The sequence below is a fragment of the Chiloscyllium punctatum genome, chromosome 46 (assembly GCF_047496795.1).
Source record: "Chiloscyllium punctatum isolate Juve2018m chromosome 46, sChiPun1.3, whole genome shotgun sequence".
Lineage (NCBI taxonomy): Eukaryota > Metazoa > Chordata > Chondrichthyes > Orectolobiformes > Hemiscylliidae > Chiloscyllium > Chiloscyllium punctatum.
In genome coordinates this window covers 57,409,422-57,433,119 of record NC_092784.1, presented here as the reverse complement: position 1 = coordinate 57,433,119, position 23,698 = coordinate 57,409,422, and the positions used below count along the sequence as shown (strand labels likewise).

Genomic DNA, 23,698 nt, shown 5'->3' with positions numbered 1-23,698 from the left:
ATCCTAGATTAAGCACCCATCCATGTACCTATCCAAATGCCGCTTAAAGGTCGCCAATGATTCTGACTCTACCACTCCCACGGGCAGCGCATTCCATGCCCCCACCACTCTCTGGGTAAAGAACCCACCCCTGACATCTCCCCTATACCTTCCACCCTTCACTTTAAATTTATGTCCCCTTGTAACACTCTGTTGTACCCGGGGAAAAAGTTTCTGACTGTCTACTCTATCTATTCCCCTGATCATCTTATAAACCTCTATCAAGTCACTCCTCATCCTTCGCCGTTCCAACGAGAAAAGGCCGAGAACTCTCAACCTATCCTCGTACGACCCACTCTCCATTCCAGGCAACATCCTGGTAAATCTTCTCTGCACCCTCTCCAAAGCTTCCACATCTTTCCTAAAGTGAGGCAACCAGAACTGCACACAGTACTCCAAATGTGGCCTAACCAAAGTCCTGTACAGCTGCAACATCACCTCACGACTCTTGAATTCAATCCCGCTGCTAATGAACGATAATACACCATAGGCCTTCTTACAAACTCTATCCACCTGAGTGGCAACTTTCAAAGATCTATGTACATAGACCCCAAGATCCCTCTGTTCCTCCACCTGACTAAGAACCCTACCATTAACCCTGTATTCCGCATTCTTATTTGTTCTTCCAAAATGGACAACCTCACACTTGGTAGGGTTGAACTCCATCTGCCACTCCTCAGCCCAGCTCTGCATCATATCTAAGTCCCTTTGCAAACGACAAATGCCCTCCTCACTGTCCACAACTCCACCTATCTTCGTATCATCTGCAAATTTACTGACCCACCCTTCGACTCCCTCATCCAAGTCATTAATAAAAATTACAAACAGCAGAGGACCCAGAACTGATCCCTGCGGAACTTCACTTGTAACTGGGCTCCAGGCTGAATATTTACCATCTACCACCACTCTCTGACTTCGACCGGTTAGCCAGTTTTCTATCCAATTGGCCAAATTTCCCTCTATCCCATGCCTCCTGACTTTCCGCAATAGCCCACCATGGGGAACCTTAACAAATACCATACTAAAATCCATGTACACTACATCCACTGCTCTACCCTCATCCACATGCTTGGTCACCTCCTCGAAGAATTCAATAAGACTTGTAAGGCAAGACCTAACCTTCACAAATCCGTGCTGGCTGTCCCTAATCAAGCAGTGTCTTTCCAGATACTCATAAATCCTATCCCTCAGTACCCTTTCCATTACTTTGCCGAACACAGAAGTAAGACTAACTGGCCTGTAATTCCCAGGGTTATCCCTATTCCCTTTTTTGAACAGGGGCACAACATTCGCTACTCTCCAGTCCCCTGGTACCACCCCCGTTGACAGTGAAGACGAGAAGATCATTGCCAACGGTACTGCAATTTCCTCTCTTGCTTCCCACATAATCCTAGGATATATCCCGTCAGGCCCGGGGGACTTGTCTATCCTCAAGTTGTTCAAAATGCCCAACACATCTTCCTTCCTAACAAGTATCTCTTCGAGCTTACCAGTCCATTTCACACTCTCCTCTTCAACAATACGATCCCTCTCGTTCGTAAATAGTGAAGAGAAGTACTTGTTCAAGACCTCTCCTATCTCTTCCGACTCAATACACAGTCTCCCACTACTGTCCTTGATCGGACCTACCCTCGTTCTCGTCATTCTCAGGTTTCTCACATACGCATAAAATGCCTTGGGGTTATCCTTGATCCTATCCGCCAAGGATTTTGCATGCCCTCTCTTAGCTCTCCTAATCCCTTTCTTCAGGTCCCTTCTGGCTATCCTGTATCCCTCCACTGCTCTGTCTGAACCCTGTTTCCTCAACCTTATGTAAGCCTCCTTCTTCCTCTTTACTAGACATTCAACCTCCCTCGTCAACCAAGGCTCCCTCACACGACCATTTCTTTCCTGCCTGATAGGTACATACATATCAAGGACACGTCGTATCTGCTCCTTGAAAAAGTTCCACATTTCCACCACATCCTTCCCTGACAGCCTATGCTCCCAACTTATGCTCCTCAAATCCTGTCTTACAGCATTGTAATTTCCCTTCCCCCAATTGTAAAATCTACCTTGTTGTGCGCACCTATCTCTCTCCATAACCAAGGTAAAAGTCACAGAATTGTGGTCACCATCACCAAAATGTTCACCCACTAACAAGCCCATCATTTGTCCCGGTTCATTACCGAGTACCAAATCCAATATGGCCTCCCCTCTGGTTGGACAATCTACATACTGAGTTAGAAAAGCTTCCTGGACACATTGCACAAACACCGCCCCATCCAATCTACTTGATCTAAAGAGCTTCCAATCAATATTTGGGAAGTTGAAGTCACCCTTGACTACGACCCTGTGGCTTCTGCACCTTTCCAAAATCTGTTTCCCAATCTGTTTCTCCACATCTCTGCTGCTATTGGGGGGCCTATAGTAAACACCCAACAAGGTGACTGCACCTTTCCTATCTCTGACTTCAGCCCATACTACCTCCAAAGGGAGATCCCCCTCAAACTTCCTTTCTGCAGCCGTTATACCATTTCTCATTAGCAATGCCACCCCCCCTCCTTTTTTACCACCCTCCCTAATCTTACTGAAACATCTGTAACCAGGAACCTCCAACAGCCATTCCTGTCCCTCATCTATCCATGTTTCCGTGATGGCCACAACATCGTAGTCCCAGGTACCGATCCACGCCTTAAGTTCACCCACCTTATTTCTGATACTCCTTGCGTTGAAGTATACGCACTTGAGCCCATCTCTGTGTCCGCAAGTAGTCCCTGTCAGTGCTACCTTCTCCACAGCCTCCCTACAGTCTTGGACATCCTGACACACAGCTAGCTTACTTGCTGGACTACAAGTCCGGATCCCATCCCCCTGCCAAATTAGTTTAAACCCCCCCCGAAGAGTGCTAGCAAACCTACCCCCCAGGATATTGGTGCCCTTCTGGTTCAGGTGCAACCCATCCTGTTTGTACAGATCCCACCTTCCCCAGAATGCAGTCCAATTGTCCAAATAACTGAAGCCCTCCCTCCTACACCATCCTTGCAGCCACGTGTTCAACTGCACTCTCTCCCTATTCCTTGCCTCACTGTCACGTGGCACCGGCAACAACCCAGAGATGACGACTCTGTCTGTCCTAGCTTTTAGCTTCTAGCCTAACTCCCTGAGCTCTTGAATGACCTCCCCACCCCTCTTCCTAGCTATGTCGTTGGTGCCAATGTGTACCATGACTTCTGGCTGCACACCCTCCCCCTTAAGGATTCTGAAGACACGGTCCGAGACGTCTCGGACCCTGGCACCCGGGAGGCAACAAACCATCCGAGAGTCTCGCCCATGTCCACAGAACTGCCTGTCCGTCCCTCTAACTAGAGAGTCTCCTATAACTAGTGCTCTCCTCCTCTCCCCCTTTCCCTTCTGAGTCTCAGAGCCAGACCTCACGCCACAGACCCCTTCACTGCAGCTTACACCTGCAAGGCTGTCCCCCCCAACAGTTTCCAAAGCTGTATACTTATTTTTTAGGGGAACGACTACAGGGGAACCCTGCACTGCCTGCTTCTTCCCCTTCCCACCTCTAACTGTTACCCAGCTACCTCTGTTCTCTGGCGTAACTATGTCCCTGTAGCTTCTATCAATCACCCTCTCAGCCTCTCGAATAATCCTCAGTTCATCCAGCTCCTGAGGTTCTGCACTCAGCATATTATTCTGTGATTGTCACTCACTCCTGCTCATCACACTATAATGCTTCAGAGATGGCTCATGACTGTTGAAACATTTTGGGACATTTCTTGTAGGACACTGAGCAATGTGGGCAATGGTAAGATTTTTGGCAGAATCAACATCAATTCCAGAGAGACTCATCGCATCAGGAATGTCTGTTCCTTCTTTTATACTTTCGCCAGACGTTGAGATAAGTTCTCGTTAGGCAGCACTAAGTTGCCAATTAAAGGGGATTGTTACTTGTTAAACAGCTTGTTCGCATGACAACTCACCTTGTTCATACTCTGCTTGCTAACTTACCAAACCTACTGAATAAACTGGCTGCAGAAAATCTAGACATGGAACTGAAAGCCAGTAACCAGAAACTGCAGTATGTCCAGGACCTGTGACGCCAAAACTGATTCCAATCAGGGACCACAGGTCAGGAAACACAAAACAAAGAGGTACTGCACCGAGAGTGTCGCACACGAGGGAGTACTGCACTGAAAGAGTATTGCACTGAGAGAGTGTCGCACTGAGAGAATACTGCACTGAGAGAGTGTCGCACTGAGAGAGTGTCGGACTGAGAGTGTGTCGCACTGAGAGAATACTGCACTGAGAGAGTGTTGCATCGAGAGAGTGCCTCACTGAGAGAGTGTCGCCCCGAGGGAGTACTGTACCGAGAGAGTGTCGCACCGAGTGACTCACTGAGAGAATACTGCACCGAGAGTGTCGCACCGAGGGAGTACTGCACTGAGAGAGTGTCACACTGAGAGAATACTGCACTGAGAGAGTGACTCACTGAGAGAATACTGCACCGAGAGTGTCGCACCAAGAGAGTGTCGCACCGAGAGAGTGTCGCACCGAGAGTGACTCATTGAGAGAGTGTCACACTGAGAGAGTGACTCACTGAGAGAATACTGCACCGAGAGTGTTGCACCGAGAGAGTGTCGCACCGAGAGAGTGTCGCACTGAGAGAGTGTCGCACCGAGAGAGTGACTCACTGAGAGAATACTGCACCGAGAGTGTCGCACCAAGAGAGTGACTCACTGAGAGAATACTGCACCGAGAGTGTCGCACTGAGACAGTGACTCACTAAGAGAATACTGCACGGAGATAGTGACTCACTGACAGAATACTGCACCGAGAGTGTCGCACCGAGGGAGTACTGCACTGAGAGAGTGTCGCACCGAGAGAGTGACTCACTGAGAGAATACTGCACCGCGAGTGTTGCACCGAGAGAGTATCGCACCAAGAGAGTGTCGCACTGAGAGTGACTCATTGAGAGAATGTCACACCGAGAGAGTGTCGCACTGAGAGAATACTGCACCGAGTGTCGCACCGAGGGAGTGACTCACTGAGGGAGTACTGCACTGAGGGAGTGTCATACCGAGGGAATACTGCACTGAAAGTGTGACTCACTGAGGGAGTGTTGCACTGAAGGAGTGACTCACGGAGGGAGTACTGCACTGAGGAAGTGTCGTACCAAGGGAGTTTTTTACCGAGGGAGTACTGCACTGAAAGAATGACTGTACTAAGGGAGTTCTGTACTAAGGGAGTACTGCACTGAGGGAGTGTCGCACTGAGTGACACACTGATTATGTGACTCACTGAGGGAGTGTTGCACTGAGGGAATGACTCACGGAGGGAGTGTTGCACTGAGAGAGTGACTCATTGAGGGCGAACTGCACTGAGGAAGTGTCGTACCAAGGGAATTTTGTACCAAGCGAGTACAGCACTGAAGGAAGTGACTCACTGAGGGAGTGTCGCACTGAGGGAGTGTCGCACCGAGGGAGTGTCGCACCGAGGGAGTGTTGCACCGAGGGAGTGTCGCACCGAGGAAGTGCCTTATTGAGGGAGTATCACAGCAAGGGAGTGTTGCACCGAGGGAATGCATCACTGAGGGAGTGTTGCACCGAGGGAATGCATCACTAAGTGAGTGATTCACCAAGGAAGTACCTACTGAGGGAGCTTGTGTGTACTATTGAGGATCCTGGCAAACAGTACTGAAGCAGCGTATCTTGTCTGGGCTTTGTGGGGATTAATGTTTCCTGTTTTCCCAACACTGTTAGAAGCATCTCACTCGCAGTGAAGCACTTTGGGGTCATAACAGGCACTATGTAAATGCAAACCTTTACTTCTTATACAGATGGTGGGGTGGAAACAGCAATTGCTGGAAATGAAAGCGGTGGATGTACTGAAGCCCTGTTTGGAAGAAGGAGTTGGAGCAGTGACTGTCACTCGCTGGTTTTCCCAGATTAGCTTTCCCCCCCCGAGTATGTAAGTACTCACTCTCTTTCCCGGCAATCCCTGAGGGCCCGGCTCACCAGATGCACCACGTGGACCCTGCAAACCCAACAGAGAAACGTTAGAGAGATTCATCCTCCCGACAGTGTTGAGAGCATGTTTACTGTGCTGGACAGGGTGTGTCACACTGCATATGCTGTCACTGTGATCCCCATTACCATGGGGCACTGAGCTAAAAGCTGCTGATTGATTAGGAAGCTGATTGACACCATATTTGGAGCGTGTGTAGATGAGAACAGGTAATTACGAAGAGACAGATATCTGGGCATGACGGACTCAGTCGGAACATAGCTATCTGTTTGATAGGGTTAACAAGGCAGGAGAGAAAACTTCCACACTGCAAACTCTATGTAAATGATTTGGATGCGAATATCAGAGACATTATTAGTAAGCTTGCCGATGACACCAAACTTGGTGTAATGGACAGTGAAGAAGGTCATCTAAGGTTACAAAGAGATTTTGATCAATTGGGTCAATGGGCTGAGGATTGGCAGATGGAGTTAAATTTGGATAAATGCGAGGTATTGCATTTTGGGAATGCAAACAAGGACAGGAATTATACAGTTAATGGTAGGGCACTGGGTAGAACAAAGAGACTTTAGGGTTCAGGTACAAAGTTCTTTGAAGTTTGTGTCACAGGAAGACAGGGTAATGAAGAAGGTGTTTAGCACGCTTGCCTTCAATGCTCACTCCTTTGACTATAGAAGTTGGGACATTATGTTGAGGTTCCACAGGACATTGGTGAGGCCACTTCTGGAGTACTGTGTCCAGTTCTGGTCACCCTGTTATCGGAAAGATACTATTAAACTGGTGAGGGTTCAGAAAAAAAATTACCAGGATGTTCCTGGGTGTGGAGGGTTTGAGTTATAAAGGAGAGGCTAGACTGGCTGGGACATTTTCACTGGTACGCAGGAGGTTGAGGGGTGATCTTAAAGAGGTTTATAAAATAATGAGGGGCATAGATAAGGTGAATGACGAGAGTCTTTTCCTTAGGCTGGGGGAGTTCAAAACAAGGGGGTATACTTTTAAGGTGACAGGACAAAGATTTAAAAAAGGACATGAGGGGAAAACTTTTTACTCAGAGAGTGGTTCGTGTGTGGAATGAGAAAGTGGTGGACGCAAGTACAGTTACAATGTTTAAAAGACATTTGGAGAAGTACGTGAAAGATTTGGAAGGACATGAGTCAAGCACAGGCAGGTGGGACTAGTTTGGTTTGAGATAATGGTGGACATGGACTTGTTGAACCAAAGGGTCAGTATGACTCTATGACTCCAAGTGGAAATGGACCATTTTGGGATTAAGTTTGTCTTGGGGCCTCGTCAAATTACAATTTTAAGAACGAGCGTATTTGTAAAGTAGCCAATTAAAGACCTCAAAACTCTGTCACATCACAATTCCCTTCCTTTGTCGCAACAGCTCCATCTCACGCTCTTGAGGAAGTAATGACAGCATTTGAGATCTGCTCTTTCTCAGGCTGGGAGCTAATTGTAGGCATAACCTCTCATCCGTTGTTGTGGGGAGAGGAAGCATAGAGTTTGAGCCGTAGAATTACTCATAACGCAATTTCTGAGGACGAGTGTGACACTCTGACACACCTACCATCATGCCGGGGTCTCCAAGACTGCCTTTTTCACCAACTACACCATCTACTCCCTAAAATAAAAACCACAACAAGATTGGTTACCGCTGCCAAATACAGTTAAACCATTTGAGAAAACAATGGGGGGGCGGGGGGGGGGGGGGGGGGAGAGCGGCATGAATGAGGAGATTTTTTTGAAGAAAGTGAGTTCCTATCTGATGAACAAATGGTAAGAAGGAGATTGAATAGTTGCTTTCAAAGGGAATTGGAGACATTGAGATGTTGTAGGGATTGACTGGGGAACTCTTCCAAAGGGAGTTGGACAGTCAGAATGGGCTGAGTAGCCTCCTCCTGTGCTGATGCCAATTAGGGTTTGTAGAGGTTTTTTGGGGGGGGGGGAATGAATAAGGATTGACAACGCTCCCAAACTCAAAAGGAAATCGGTTGTTAAAGGGCTGGGAAGAGTTGGGCAATGTCACTACGCTGGCCGAATGGGAGAGCCAGTGATTCTCTGGATTTTCCCAGCTTCCAAAACATGGACGCCAATAATCCAGCCAGTCAGGAGTGGGGCAGTGACTGATACCAGCTTTTGACCCAGTCAACTACACACATGGCCCTTTAAGACACCCTCACTGAATCGTGCAGAGGAATACAGTCAGTTATTCTATAACATGACAATCATGTTGCGTTCGTGTGCAACCCCGCGTTATAGAGAAATCGTGCCTTGGAAACAGCGTTTCAAGCGTTGGCGCTGTAATAGCATGACAGCCAACACACGTTTCAAAAGTTCACGCTGGAGAAACAGCATCCGCAATTCATCAATCGCATTACAGCGAATTCGCATTGATGAAATGCACATTATAACAGAATGTCATGTGCCCTAAAACAAATGGATTGCTGGAGATACCCAGCATCTGCAGAGAGAGAGAGAGACAGAGAGAGAGAGAGAGAGAGAGAGAGACAGAGAGAGAGAGAGACAGAGACAGAGATAGAGAAAGAGACAGAGATAGAGAGAGAGAGACACACACACAGAGACAGAGAGAGAGAGAGAGAGAGAGAGAGAGAGAGAGAGAGTGTTAACATTTCGAATCCCGTGTGGACTTTCTTCGGAATCAAAGAATCCCGTGCCGAGGTTGAGCTTCTCACCGGAATACCTGGCTCGCCTGTTGGACCGGGATCACCTGGAAAACCAGCCGGACCCTGAGAATCAGATGACGGAGACAGAGAGAGACAGAGACACAGAGAGAGAGAAAGAGAGATTAGACAATAATACTTCTGACAGAGCAAGAATAACTTCCATGTGAAGACGTTTCATTGCAATCCTTAATCCCCCCACCCTGAGACTGTGTCCTTGTTTAATGGATTTGCAAGCCAGCAGAGACATCCTCCCAGCCCCCCACCCTGTCCCCCTCCTGATGAACCTTCCACCTGTCAATGGCATCATCTTTTATCCTCCCAAGCTCCAAGGAGTATCAACGTGGTCCGCTAACTGCTCCCGACTGAGAAATAATGGGGAAGCCGTGAAGTAGCGGCATTGTCACAGGACTTGCTACATTCAGAGCCAGGTAACATTCTGAAGGGCATGAGTTTGAATCCTATCATGGCAGATAGAGGAATTCCATAAAAATCTGGAATTAAGAGTCTAATGGTGACCCTGAATCCATTGTTGATTGTTGGAAAACCCATCTGGTTCACCAACACCCTTCAGGGAAGGAAACTGCCATCTTTACCTGGTCTGGCCTACATGTGACCCCAGACCCAGGGCAATGGGGTTGACTCTTAACTGCCTTCTGGGCAATTAACGATGGGCATTAGATGCTGGGCCATTGATGACCACGTTTTGTGAATGAATAAGATAACAAAGCCACCCATGGCAGATGGTGGAATTTGAATTAATTAAAAAACAAATTAAGAAAATGAAGCTAACAGTCAATAGCCCACTGTTGATAGTTATAAAAACTCATCTGGTTCATTAATGTCCTTTAGGGAAGGAAATCTGCCATCCTTACCCAAGTCTGATCAACATGTGACTCCAGACGACAGCAATGGTTAAGAGCTATGTGATTCTTAAGTGTTCTTTGAAATGAGGATAGTTGGGATGGACAGAACAGGCCAGCTTAGTGACACCCACAATCTGTGACTGAAAAAGAAATCCCCATCTCCTCAGCTTGGTGAGCTTTCATTACTTCTCTAGGCCTCGTGTCCAACACTGAGAAGAACCTGCCTGGTTATCCAAGGATGGATAAGGAGAGAGGATGGCCTACTTACCACACCACCTTTAGCACCATCTTCACCTGGAGGACCTTTGACCCCTGCAGGTCCTGCTGTACCCGACGGACCTGTGTCCCCTTTCTCACCAATTTCACCTTTAGGACCCTTGGGCAAGAGATGTTAAAAAAAATGCTTCAAATACAACATAAATGTTCAAACGCAATTTTATCCAGGATATCAGTTTGCTCATTGAGCTGGAAGGTTCGTTTTCAGACATTTCGTCACCATAACATCATCAGTGAGCCTCCGGTGAAGCACTGGTGTTACGGCCCATTTTTTACTTGTGTGTTTAGGTTTCCTTGGATTGGTGATGTCATTTCCTCACTGATGATGTTACCGAGTATGGCGATGAGACGTCTGAAAATGAACCTTCCAGCTCAGCAAGCAAACTTCCATCCAGAAACTCAAGCCAATCTACAAATCTTCTCAAAACTCGTGAGCAATTTTATCCATCCTGAGCCTTCAAGAACGAGAGCAGGACAATGTTATTTCACACCTGAACTTGGGATTCCAAACAATCTCTGAATCAAGATTCTGGTTTGATGTTCGAAATGGTCACCTATCTATTACCATCTCAATATAGAGCGTTCCCATGAGCATCAATCCGTCACTGTTTCAATGTGACGTCTTTTGCCCTGAGTGGAGAAATCACTGACCCTGTGGTAGGGGAGATAGCTGCAAATCCACACCTAGTGTTTCTTGGCAAACTTAGAGTCACAGAACTGTACAGCACGGAAACAGATCTTGTGGTCCAACCATCCATGCTGTCCATATATCTTAACTGAATCTAGTCCCATTTGTCAACATTTGGCCCATATCCCTCTAAACTCTTCCAACCCGTCCAGATGCCTTTTAAATGTTGTAATTATACCAGACTCCACCACTTCCTCTGGCACCTCATTCCATACACGCACCACCCTCTGCATGAAAAAGTTGCCCCTTAGGTCCCTTTTATATCTTTCCAATCTCATCTTGAACCTATACCTTCTAGATCTGGACTCCCTCACCCCAGGGTAAACACATTGCCTATTTATCCTATCCATGCCCCTCATGATTTTATAAACCTCTCTAAGGTCAGCCCTCAGCCTCTGATGCTCCAGGGAAAACAGTCCCAACCTGTTCAGCCTCTCCCTATCGCTAACATCCTCCATCCCTGGCATCATCCTTGTAAATCTTTTCCGAACCCTTTCAAGTTTCACAACGTGTTCCCTCAAGGAATGGGAAAGATTGTCAAATGGTTTGCTGCCAATCAGGCTGAGGGGGGCCAATTCGGGGGCAAGGGAAACTGCAGGAATGGGCGGTCAACCTTCAATGGCATTTCAATGGAATTAAGACAATATTGGGTACTCACAGCGATACCTGGTTCTCCCGGTATGCCTGGGTCTCCAGCTTCTCCCGTCTCTCCCTGTAATGAAGGTCAAACACAACGGTTACATTGAGCCGAGATGACCTCAATCAGTCCATGTAACGTCTCATTCCAGAACGAGTGCACACAAAAGCCTTCAATGTGGATGGCAGATTCTCTTCCCAAACGGGTAACTGTAACCTGAAGAGCTTCCTGTAGAGAATCATAGAATACCTAGAGTGTGGAAGCAGGCCATTTTGGCCCATTGAGTCCTCACCAAACCTCTAAAGGGTATCCCACCCAGATCTGCCCCTCACCTAATCCCCTTGACCTCACATTTCCCATGGCTAACTCATAAATCCCTGAACACTATGAACAATTTAGCAGGGCCAATCTACCCCTAGCCTGCACATGTTTGGACTGTGGGAGAAAACCAGAGCACACCCACACAGAGAACGTGCAAACTCCACACAAGCACCCCGAGACTGGAATCGAACCCAGGGTCCCTGGTGCGGTGAGGCAGCGGTGCTAACCACTGATCCACTGTGTGATGGGATTGCAAGTCCAGTGATGCATATCAGTGAGATGATATGACGCAAGAACAAGTCCATGCCAGTAGATCTCTCGCTGCTCACCAGCAAGAAAATAACTGTCATTCAAAATGGGACACTTTCCTCTTGACTTCGGGAAGCTCCTTACCAACTATCTCACTTGGTTGCCCCAATGTTCCTGCCAATGCCCACATCATTCAGGGGCTGGCAGGGGGGAGGTTCCTTCAGGGTAGTTTATTAGATGCTTTGTGATTTCTGAATAATCCTGCTCAGGCCACAAGCACAAAGAAGAAACACTCACCTTTTCACCTACTGATCCTGGAGAGCCCATACCACCTGGGCGTCCTGAAGGACCCTAAATGGACAGAAGAGGAGATGATGAATTCTGTTCACGACTGTGAGACCTTAAGCATCAGCCTGGGGGCTGCCATTCCTTATAAACTGTCAGTAATTACGACAGAAATGAACCCCTGAATGAAAAATTCATGCCAAGATCCAACTGACCAGGACATTTTCATTTCTTGAAAAGGATCACGATAACATTGTTTGAGGTTTACAAAAAATTCTATCAAACTTAGATTCCCTACAGTGAGGAAACATGCCCTTCGACCCAACAAGTCCATACCGACCCTCTAAAGAGTAACCCACCAATGCACCTATCACTATGGGCAATTAAGCATGGCCAATTCACCTGAACTGCACATCTTTGACTGTGGAAGGAAACCAGAACAAACCCACACAGACAAGGGGAGAATGTGCAAACTCCATGCAGATAGTCTGTCCAAGTCTGGAATCGAACGCAGGTCCCGAGCACTGCAAGGCAGCAGTGCTAACCACTGAGCCACTACACAAATACAGACTATTTAGCTAGCCAACGCTTTACTTTAAACTTCATCCAATCTTGCTCCTCTCCTCTTGATCTCACCTATTTGTCATCATGTTCTATTGATTTCCCCTCTCATTTTATCCAGCTACCGTTCAATATGTCTTCGCTATTCCCCTAGGTGCATGAGTGTGGTGTAGAGATCAGTGCCATATTCTCTACGCATAGTGGAAACAGAAAGGGATGCGGTGCTGAGAGGTTTTTGACTTCAAGATAAAGTTATAAAGGCCCTTTGGCCCATCAAGTTTACACCAGTCACCTAACTGTTCTCGTCCCACTTTCCAACACTTGGCCTTTCATGCCTTGGCATTGCAAGTGTGCATCTAAATACCATGTACACTCATGTAAAAATCAATCTCATGTAAAGGTCAACCCTAGTTCTTCACAGATGACAGGCCAACATTTGTGAGTCAAGGTATTATCCTGTACGATGTTACAATGAGGAAATGAATTTTAATGTGTTTTGATGTACAATTAACGCCAAGTTGGTGCAAACGTTTAAGACGCATCAGGTCAGAGTCAGGTGACAACCTCACCTTGTGCACAGCTCAGCTGAGCTCCCCTGTAGCCCTTGTGGAATACAGTCATATTACTGTAATTTATTGTGTTTTGTTTTAATTCATTTAGAGGTCAATTGGGCTTCTGCTAACGATATGGTATTTTGGACTGTAGTGTGAATTTCAGCCCCTGAAGAGTAAAATCCATGTAATAGTTGACCCCATAAATTTAACCATAAAAAGTACATCTAAAACTTTTGACTTGTGCAAAAGTATATACAGGTACTTCTTGAATGTTTGAGGTGTTCTGCCTCTCCCATCTCTATAGCCAGCAAGTTCCAGATTGCCTTCTGAGTGAAAAGATTTTGCCTCACATCCCCCCCTATTCCCCCTGCACCTTACCTTCAATCCATGCCCTCAACAATTGATCCCTCTATCAAGGGGAAAAGCTTCTTTCTGTCTACCCTGTCTATGCCCTTCATAATTTTATACATCTCAATCATGCCCCCACTCTGCTCTAAGGAAACCAAGTCCAGTCTGTCCAATCTCTCTTCATTACCAAAGCTCTCCAGCCCAGGCAACATCCTGGTAAATCTTCTTTGTGCATTCTGTCCAATGACATCATATCCTTCCAAAAATATGGATTCCAGAACTGTAGTGCAGGATTTTCAAGAGAAGATTAACCAATGACTTTCTTTGATTCAGTTCCACGGGTGATTTGTAATGGAGAAAAAAAAACATGAGGACATGCTGACCAGCTTTTAGCTGGGAGTCTCCAATAAATTCATGACTGAGATTGGAGTCCTTGAGAAACTGTGGGAGATCTTCAATTGAGAGATTGAGGACATCACGGATGGCAGCAGTGAGTGAAGGCAAGAAACTAACAAACAATGAGGGATTATTGACCAAGAGGAAAGTTTATGGATGTCAGAAAATGGGTTAATAGCACCACGGACCAGGGAAAGAATATCAAACAATTTAAAGTAATGCTGAGAAGTACAGAAGACTGGATAGAGTTTTAAAGACAAACAGTAGGAAACTCAAATAAGGATGGATAGAGATAAAAGGCCAAGAGGCACAAGAAGCAGCAGTTCAGAATCACTGCAGGATGGTGTACAGAATCATATGGGTTACTGTAGACAGAAGGATACTGTGTTAGGATTAATTTGGAGATGCCGGTGTTGGACGGGGATGTACAAAGTTAAAAATCACACAACACCAGGTTCTCGTCCAACAGGTTTAATTGGAAGCACACTAGCTTTCGGAGTGATGAAGGATCATCCCTCCGAAAGCTAGTATGCTTCAAATTAAACCTGTTGGACTATAACCTGGTGTTCTGTGATTTTTAACTTTGTGTTAGGATTGGTTATTGTAGACTAGAGAATACTGCACTGGGATTGGTCAGTGTAAAACTCAGGATACTGCACTGGGATTGGTGAATGATGACAGCAGGATAACATGTTGGTATTGGTCACTGTAGACAGCAGATAATGCACTAGGATTGGTTACTGTAAACAACAGGACACTGCATTGGGATTGGGTACTCTGGATAGCAGGATGCGGTACTGGGATTGGTTACTGTAGACAGCAGGATACTGCACTGGGATTGGTTGCTGTAGACAGCAGGATACTGTACTGGGATTGGTTAATGTAGACAGCAGGATACTGTACTGGGATTGGTTACTGTAGACAGCAAGATACTGCACTGGGATTGGTTACTGTAGACAGCAGGATACTGTACTGGGATTGGTTAATGTAGACAGCAGGATACTGTACTGGGATTGGTTAGTGTAGACAGCGGATACCATGTTGGGATTGGTGATTTTAGACAACAGGATATTGCACTGGGATTGGATACTGTAGACAGCAGGACACTGCACTGGGATTGGATAAGGTAGACAGCAGGGTACTGCACTGGGATTGGTTACTGTACACAGCAGGATACTACACTGGGGTTGGTTACTGTAGACAGGAGGATACTGTACTGGGATTGGATACTGTAGACAGCAGAATACCGTACTGGGATTGGATACTGTAGACAGCAGGACACTGTACTGGCATTGGTTACTGTAGACAGCAGGATACTGCACTGGGATTGGATACAGTAGACAGCAGGATACGGTACTGGTGTTGGTTACGGGAGAGAGCAGGATAATGTACTGGGATTGGATATTGTAAAAAGCAGGATACTGTACTGGGATTGGTTATTGTAGACAGCAGAATACTGTACTGGGAGTGGTTATTGTAGACACCGGTTACCAGATTGGGATTGGTGATTGTAGACAACAAGATACGGTCCTGGGAATGGATACTGTAGACCGCAGGATAGTGCACTGGGGTTGGTTATTGTAGACAGCAGGATACTGTACTGGGATTGGTTACTGTAGACAGCAGAATACTGTACTGGGATTGGTTACTGTAGACAGCAGGATACTGTACTGGGATTGGTTACTGTAGACAGCAGAATACTGTACTGGGATTGGTTACTGTAGACAACAGGATACTGCACTGGGATTGGATACTGTAGACAGCAGGACACTGTACTGGGTTTGGATAAGGTAGACAGCAGGGTACTTCACTGGGATTGGTTACTGTACACAGCAGTATATTGCACTGGGATTGGTTACTGTAGACAGCAGGATACTGTACTGGGATTGGATACTGTAGACAGCAGGATACTGTACTGGCAGTGGTTACTGCAGACAGCAGGATAGTGCACTGGGATTGGATACAGTAGACCGCAGTAGATACGGTACTGGGAATGGATACTGTAGACCGCAGGATAGTGCACTGGGGTTGGTTATTGTAGACAGCAGGATACTGTACTGGGATTGGTTACTGTAGACAGCAGGATACTGCACTGGGATTGGTTACTGTAAACAGCAGGATACTGGACTGGGATTGGATACTGTTTACAGCAGGATTCAGCACTCGGGTTGGACATGGTCGACAGCAGAACACTGTACTGGGATTGGTTACTGTAGACAGCAGGATGCTGTATTGGGGTTAGTTACTGTGCAGAGCAGGATACTGTACTGGGATTGGATACTGTAGACAGCAGGACACTGTACTGGGATTGGATACTGTAGACAGCAGGATACTATACTGGGGTTGGTTATTGTAGACAGCAGGATACTGCACCGGGATTGGTCACTGTAGACACCAGGATAATGTACTGGAGTTGGTTACTGTAGACAGCAGGATACTGTCCTGGGATTGGTTACTGTAGACAGCAAGATACTGTACAGGGACTGGTCACTGTAGACTGCTAGATAATGTACTGGGATTGGTCACTGTAGACAACAGGATACTGTACTGGGATTGGATACTGTAGACAGCAAGATACTGTACTCAGATTGGTCACTGTGGACAGCAGGATACTGCACTGGGATTGGTCAATGTAGACAGCAGGATACTGCACAGGGATTGGATACTGTAGAAAGCAGGACACTGCACTGGGTTTGGTCACTGTAGACAGCAAGATACTGCACAGGGATTGGATACTGTAGAAAGCAGGATACTGCACTGGGTTTGGTCACTGTAGACAGCAGGATACTGCACTGGGATTGTTTACTGTAGACAGCAGGATACTGGACTGGGATTGGATACTGTTTACAACAGGATACAGCACTCGGGTTGGACATGGTTGACAGCAGAACACAGTACTTGGCTTGGTTACTGTAGACATAGAACATAGAACAATACAGCGCAGTACAGGCCCTTCGGCCCTCGATGTTGCGCCGATCAAAGCCCACCTAACCTACACTAACCCACTATCCTCCATATACCTATCCAATGCCCGCTTAAATACCCATAAAGAGGGAGAGTCCACTACTGCTACTGGCAGGGCATTCCATGATCTTACGACTCGCTGAGTGAAGAACCTACCCCTAACATCAGTCCTATATCTACCCCCCCTTAATTTAAAGCTATGCCCCCTTGTAATAGCTGACTCCATACGCGGAAAAAGGTTCTCACTGTCAACCCTATCTAACCCCCTAATCATCTTGTACACCTCTATCAAATCACCCCTAAACCTTCTTTTCTCCAAAGAAAACAACCCCAAGTGCCTCAGCCTTTCCTCATAGGATCTTCCTACCATACCAGGCAACATCCTGGTAAACCTCCTCTGCACCCGTTCCAGTGCCTCCACATCCTTCCTATAGTATGGCGACCAAAACTGCACACAATATTCCAGAAGCGGCCGCACCAGAGTCTTATACAACTGCAGCATGACCTCAGGACTCCGGAACTCAATTCCTCTACCAATAAAGGCCAGTACGCCATATGCCTTCTTCACTGCACTATTTACCTGGGTGGCAACTTTCAGAGATCTGTGTACATGGACACCAAGATCCCTCTGCTCTTCCACACTACCAAGTAGTCTACCATTAGCCCAGTAATCCATCTTTTTATTACTCTTACCAAAGTGAATCACTTCACACTTAGCTACATTGAACTCCATTTGCCACCTTTCTGCCCAGCTCTGCAGCTTCTCTATATCCCGCTGTAACCTGCCATATCCTTCCTCACTGTCTACAACTCCTCCGACTTTCGTATCATCCGCAAACTTGCTCACCCAACCTTCTAACCCTTCCTCCAGGTCATTTATAAAAATGACAAACAGCAATGGTCCCAAAACAGATCCTTGCGGAACACCACTAGTGACGGCACTCCAAGATGAATCTTTGCCATCAACTACTACCCTCTGTCTTCTTCCAGAGAGCCAATTCCTAATCCAAACCTCCAACTCACCCTCAATGCCATATCTCTGTATTTTCTGCAGTAGCCTACCATGGGGGACCTTATCAAACGCCTTACTAAAATCCATATATACTACATCTACCGCTTTCCCCTCATCTACCTCCTTCGTCACCTTCTCAAAGAATTCAATAAGGTTTGTGAGGCACGACCTGCCCTTCAGTAGGGTACTATACTGGGATTGGATACTGTCGACAGCAGGATACTGCACAGGGATTAGATACTGTAGACAGCAGGATACAGAACTGGAATTAGGTACTGTAGACACAGGATACTGCACTGGAATTAGGTACTGTAGACACAGGATACTGCACTGGGATTGGTCCCTGTAGACTCCAGGATACTGTACGGGGATTGGTTACTGTAGACAGCAGGATACTGCACTGGGATTGGTTACTGTAGACAGCAAGATACTGTACAGGGATTGGTCACTGTAGACTGCTACATAATGTACTGGGATTGGTCACTGTAGACAACAGGATACTGTACTGGGATTGGATACTGTACTGGGATTGGTTACTGTGGACAGCAGGATACTGCACAGGGATTGGATACTGTAGACAGCAGGATACTGCTATCGGATCGGTCACTGTAGACAGCAGGATACTGCACTGGGATTGGTTACTGTAGACAACAGGATACTGTACTGGGGTTGGATACTGTGGACAGCAGGATAATGCACAGGGATTGGATACTGTAGACAGTAGGATAATGCACAGGGATTGGATACTGTAGACAGCAGGATACTGTACTAGGGTTGGTTACTGTGGACAGCAGGATATTGTACAGGGATTGGATACTGTAGACAGCAGGATACTATTCTAGGATTGGTTACTGTAGACAGCAGGATACTGTACTGGGATTGGTTACTGTAGACAGCAGAATACTGTACTGGGATTGGTTACTGTAGACAACAGGATACTGCACTGGGATTGGATACTGTAGACAGCAGGACACTGTACTGGGATTGGATACTGTAGACAGCAAGATACTACACTGGGATTGGTCACTGTAGACAACAGGATACAGTACTGGGTTTGGTTACTGTAGACAGCAGGATACTGTACAGGGATTGGAAACGGCAGACAGCAGGACACTGTACTGGGATTGGTTACTGTAGACAGTAGGGTACTATACTGGGATTGGATACTGTCGACAGCAGGATACTGCACAGGGATTGGATATGGCAGACAGCAGGACACTGTACTGGGATTGGTTACTGTAGACAGTAGGGTACTATACTGGGATTGGATACTGTCGACAGCAGGATACTGCACAGGGATTAGATACTGTAGACAGCAGGATACAGAACTGGAATTGGAGACTGTAGACAGCAGGATACTACACTGGGATTAGTCACTGTAGACACCAGGATACTGCACTGGGATTGGTTACTGTAGACAGCAGGATACTGTACAGGGATTGGATACTGTAGACAGCAGGATGCTATTCTAGGATTGCTTACTGTAGACAGCAGGATACTGTAATGGGATTGGTTACTGTAGACAGCAGGATACTGTACAGGGATTGGATACGGCAGACAGCAGGACACTGTACTGGGATTGGTTACTGTAGACAGTAGGGTACTATACTGGGATTGGATACTGTCGACAGCAGGATACTGCACAGGGATTAGATACTGTAGACAGCAGGATACAGAACTGGAATTGGAGACTGTAGACAGCAGGATACTACACTGGGATTAGTCACTGTAGACACCAGGATACTGCACTGGGATTGGTTACTGTAGACACCAGGATAATGTACTGGGGTTGGTTACTGTAGACAGCAGGATACTATACTGGGATTGTACACTGTAGACAGCAGGATACAGTACAGGGATTGGTTACTGTAGACAGCAGGATACTGTACTGGGATTGGTTACTGTAGACAGCAAGATACTGTACAGGGATTGGTCACTGTAGACTGCTAGATAATGTACTGGGATTGGTCACTGTAGACAACAGGATACTGTACTGGGATTGGATACTGTAGACAGCAGGATACTGCACAGGGATTGGATATAGTAGACAGCAGGATACTGCACTGGGATTGGTCACTGTAGACAGCGGGATACTGTACTGGGATTGGTTACTGTAGACAGCAGGATACTGCACTGGGATTGGTTACTGTAGACAACAGGATACTCACTGGGATTGGATATAGTAGACAGCAGGATACTGCACTGGGATTGGTTACTGTAGACAGCAGGGTACTGCTCTGGGATTAGTCACTGTAGACACCAGGATACTGCACTGGGATTGGTTACTGTAGACACCAGGATAATGTACTGGGGTTGGTTACTGTAGACAGCAGGATACTATACTGGGATTGTACACTGTAGACAGCAGGATACAGTACAGGGATTGGTTACTGTAGACAGCAGGATACTGTACTGGGATTGGTTACTGTAGACAGCAAGATACTGTACAGGGATTGGTCACTGTAGACTGCTAGATAATGTACTGGGATTGGTCACTGTAGACAACAGGATACTGTACTGGGATTGGATACTGTAGACAGCAGGATACTGCACAGGGATTGGATATAGTAGACAGCAGGATACTGCACTGGGAGTGGTCACTGTAGACAGCAGGATACTGTACTGGGATTGGTTACTGTAGACAGCAGGATACTGCACTGGGATTGGTTACTGTAGACAACAGGATACTCACTGGGATTGGATATAGTAGACAGCAGGATACTGCACTGGGATTGGTTACTGTAGACAGTAGGGTACTATACTGGGATTGGATACTGTCGACAGCAGGATACTGCACAGGGATTGGATATGGCAGACAGCAGGACACTGTACTGGGATTGGTTACTGTAGACAGTAGGGTACTATACTGGGATTGGATACTGTCGACAGCAGGATACTGCACAGGGATTAGATACTGTAGACAGCAGGATACAGAACTGGAATTGGAGACTGTAGACAGCAGGATACTACACTGGGATTAGTCACTGTAGACACCAGGATACTGCACTGGGATTGGTTACTGTAGACAGCAGGATACTGTACAGGGATTGGATACTGTAGACAGCAGGATGCTATTCTAGGATTGCTTACTGTAGACAGCAGGATACTGTAATGGGATTGGTTACTGTAGACAGCAGGATACTGTACAGGGATTGGATACGGCAGACAGCAGGACACTGTACTGGGATTGGTTACTGTAGACAGTAGGGTACTATACTGGGATTGGATACTGTCGACAGCAGGATACTGCACAGGGATTAGATACTGTAGACAGCAGGATACAGAACTGGAATTGGAGACTGTAGACAGCAGGATACTACACTGGGATTAGTCACTGTAGACACCAGGATACTGCACTGGGATTGGTTACTGTAGACACCAGGATAATGTACTGGGGTTGGTTACTGTAGACAGCAGGATACTATACTGGGATTGTACACTGTAGACAGCAGGATACAGTACAGGGATTGGTTACTGTAGACAGCAGGATACTGTACTGGGATTGGTTACTGTAGACAGCAAGATACTGTACAGGGATTGGTCACTGTAGACTGCTAGATAATGTACTGGGATTGGTCACTGTAGACAACAGGATACTGTACTGGGATTGGATACTGTAGACAGCAGGATACTGCACAGGGATTGGATATAGTAGACAGCAGGATACTGCACTGGGAGTGGTCACTGTAGACAGCAGGATACTGTACTGGGATTGGTTACTGTAGACAGCAGGATACTGCACTGGGATTGGTTACTGTAGACAACAGGATACTCACTGGGATTGGATATAGTAGACAGCAGGATACTGCACTGGGATTGGTTACTGTAGACAGCAGGGTACTGCTCTGGGATTGGATACTGTCAACAGCAGGATACTGCACAGGGATTGGATACTGTAGACAGCAGGATGCTGCACTGGAATTGGTCACTGTAGACAACAGGATACTGTCCTGGGATTGGTTACTGTAGACAGCAAGATACTGAACAGTGATTGGTCACTGTGGACAGCAGGATACTGCACTGGGATTGGTCACTGTAGACAGCAGCATACTGCACTGGGATTGGATATTGTAGACAGCAGCATACTGCACTGGGATTGTTTACTGTAGACAGCAGGATACTCCACTCGGGTTGGACACGGTAGACAGCAGGACACTGTACTGGGATTGGTTACTGTAGACAACAGGATACTCACTGGGATTGGATACTGTAGACAGCAGGGTACTGCACTGGGATTGGATACTGTCGACAGCAGGATACTGCACAGGGATTGGATACTGTAGACAGCAGGATACTGTACTGGGATTGGATACTGTAGACAGCAGGATACTGTACTGGGATTGGATACTGTAGACAGCAGGATACTGTACTGGGATTGGTTACTGTAGACAGCTGTATACTGTACTGTGATTGGTTACTGCAGACAGCACGATAGTGCACTGGGATTGGATGCAGTAGACCGCATGATACGGTACTGGTGTTGGTTACTGTAGATAGCAGGATACTGCACTCGGGTTGGACACTGTAGACAGCAGGATAATGCACAGGGATTGGAAACTATAAACAGCAGGATACTGTACTGGGATTGGATACTGTAGTCAGCAGGATACTGTAACTGGGATTGGTTACGATAGATTGCAGGATACTGTATGGGAATTGGATATGGTAGACAGCAGGATACTGTACTGGGGTTGGTTAATATGGACAGCAGGATATTGTACTGGGATTGATCACTGGAGACTACAGGATACTGTACTGGTCTGGTCACTGTAGACAACCGGATACTCACTGGGATTGGATACTGTAGACAGCAGGATACTGCCATGGGATTGGATATTGTAGACAGCAGGATACTGTCCTGGAATTGCTTACTGTAGATAGCAGTATACTGCACTCGGGTTGTACACTGTAGACAGCACGATACTGTATAGGGATTGGGTACTGTAGACAGCAGGATACTGTACTGGGAATCGTTACTGTAGACAGCAGCATACTGTACTGGGATTGGATACTGTAGGCAGCAGGATAGTGCACTGGGATTGGTAACTGTAGACAGCAGGATACTGTACTGGGATTCGTTACTGTAGACAGCAGGATACTGTACTGTGATTGGTTACTGTAGGCAGCAGGATAGTGCACTGGGATTGGTAACTGTAGACAGCAGGATACTGTACTGGGATTGGTTACTGTAGACAGCAGGATGCTGTACTGGTGTTGGTTAATGTGGACAGGATACTGTACTGGGATTGGATATTGTGAACAGCAGGATACTGTACTGGGATTGGTCACTAGAGACAACAGGATACTGTATTGGGTCTGGTCACGGTAGACAACTGGATACTCACTTCGATTGGATATAGTAGACAGCAGGATACTGTACTGGGATTGGTTACTGTAGACAGCAGGATAGTGCACTGGGATTGGTCACTGTAGACAGCAGGATACTGTACTATGATTGGTTACTGTAGACAGCAGGATACTGTACTGGGATTGGTCACTGTAGACAACAGGATACTGTACTGGGATTGGCTACTGTAGACAGCAGGATACTGCACTGGTATTGGTTACTGTAGACAGCAGGATACTGTACTGGGATTGGTTACTATAGACAGCAGGATACTGTACTGGGATTGGTTACTATAGACAGCAGGATACTGCACTGGGATTGGTTACGTAGACAGCAGGATACTGTACTGGGATTGGTTACTATAGACAGCAGGATACTGTCCTGGGATTAGATACTGTAGACAGCAGGATACTGCACTGGGTTTGGTTAATTTAGACAATAGGATACTGTCCTGGGATT

General features: G+C 46.6%; 1 protein-coding gene across 2 annotated transcripts in view; it reads right to left on the bottom strand.

Moving 5' to 3' along the window:
• Nucleotides 1–23,698, bottom strand: part of LOC140468141 (uncharacterized) — a 318,469-nt gene that overhangs the window by 32,490 nt on the left and 262,281 nt on the right. For both annotated transcript variants that reach the window (XM_072564343.1, XM_072564344.1), the window contains 6 exons: nt 12,070–12,123; nt 11,224–11,277; nt 9,870–9,977; nt 8,748–8,801; nt 7,622–7,675; nt 6,007–6,060 (listed from right to left, as the gene is read on the bottom strand). In XM_072564343.1, coding sequence (XP_072420444.1) covers nt 6,007–6,060; nt 7,622–7,675; nt 8,748–8,801; nt 9,870–9,977; nt 11,224–11,277; nt 12,070–12,123 — 378 coding nt within the window. The remainder of the gene's footprint in view (nt 1–6,006; nt 6,061–7,621; nt 7,676–8,747; nt 8,802–9,869; nt 9,978–11,223; nt 11,278–12,069; nt 12,124–23,698) is intronic.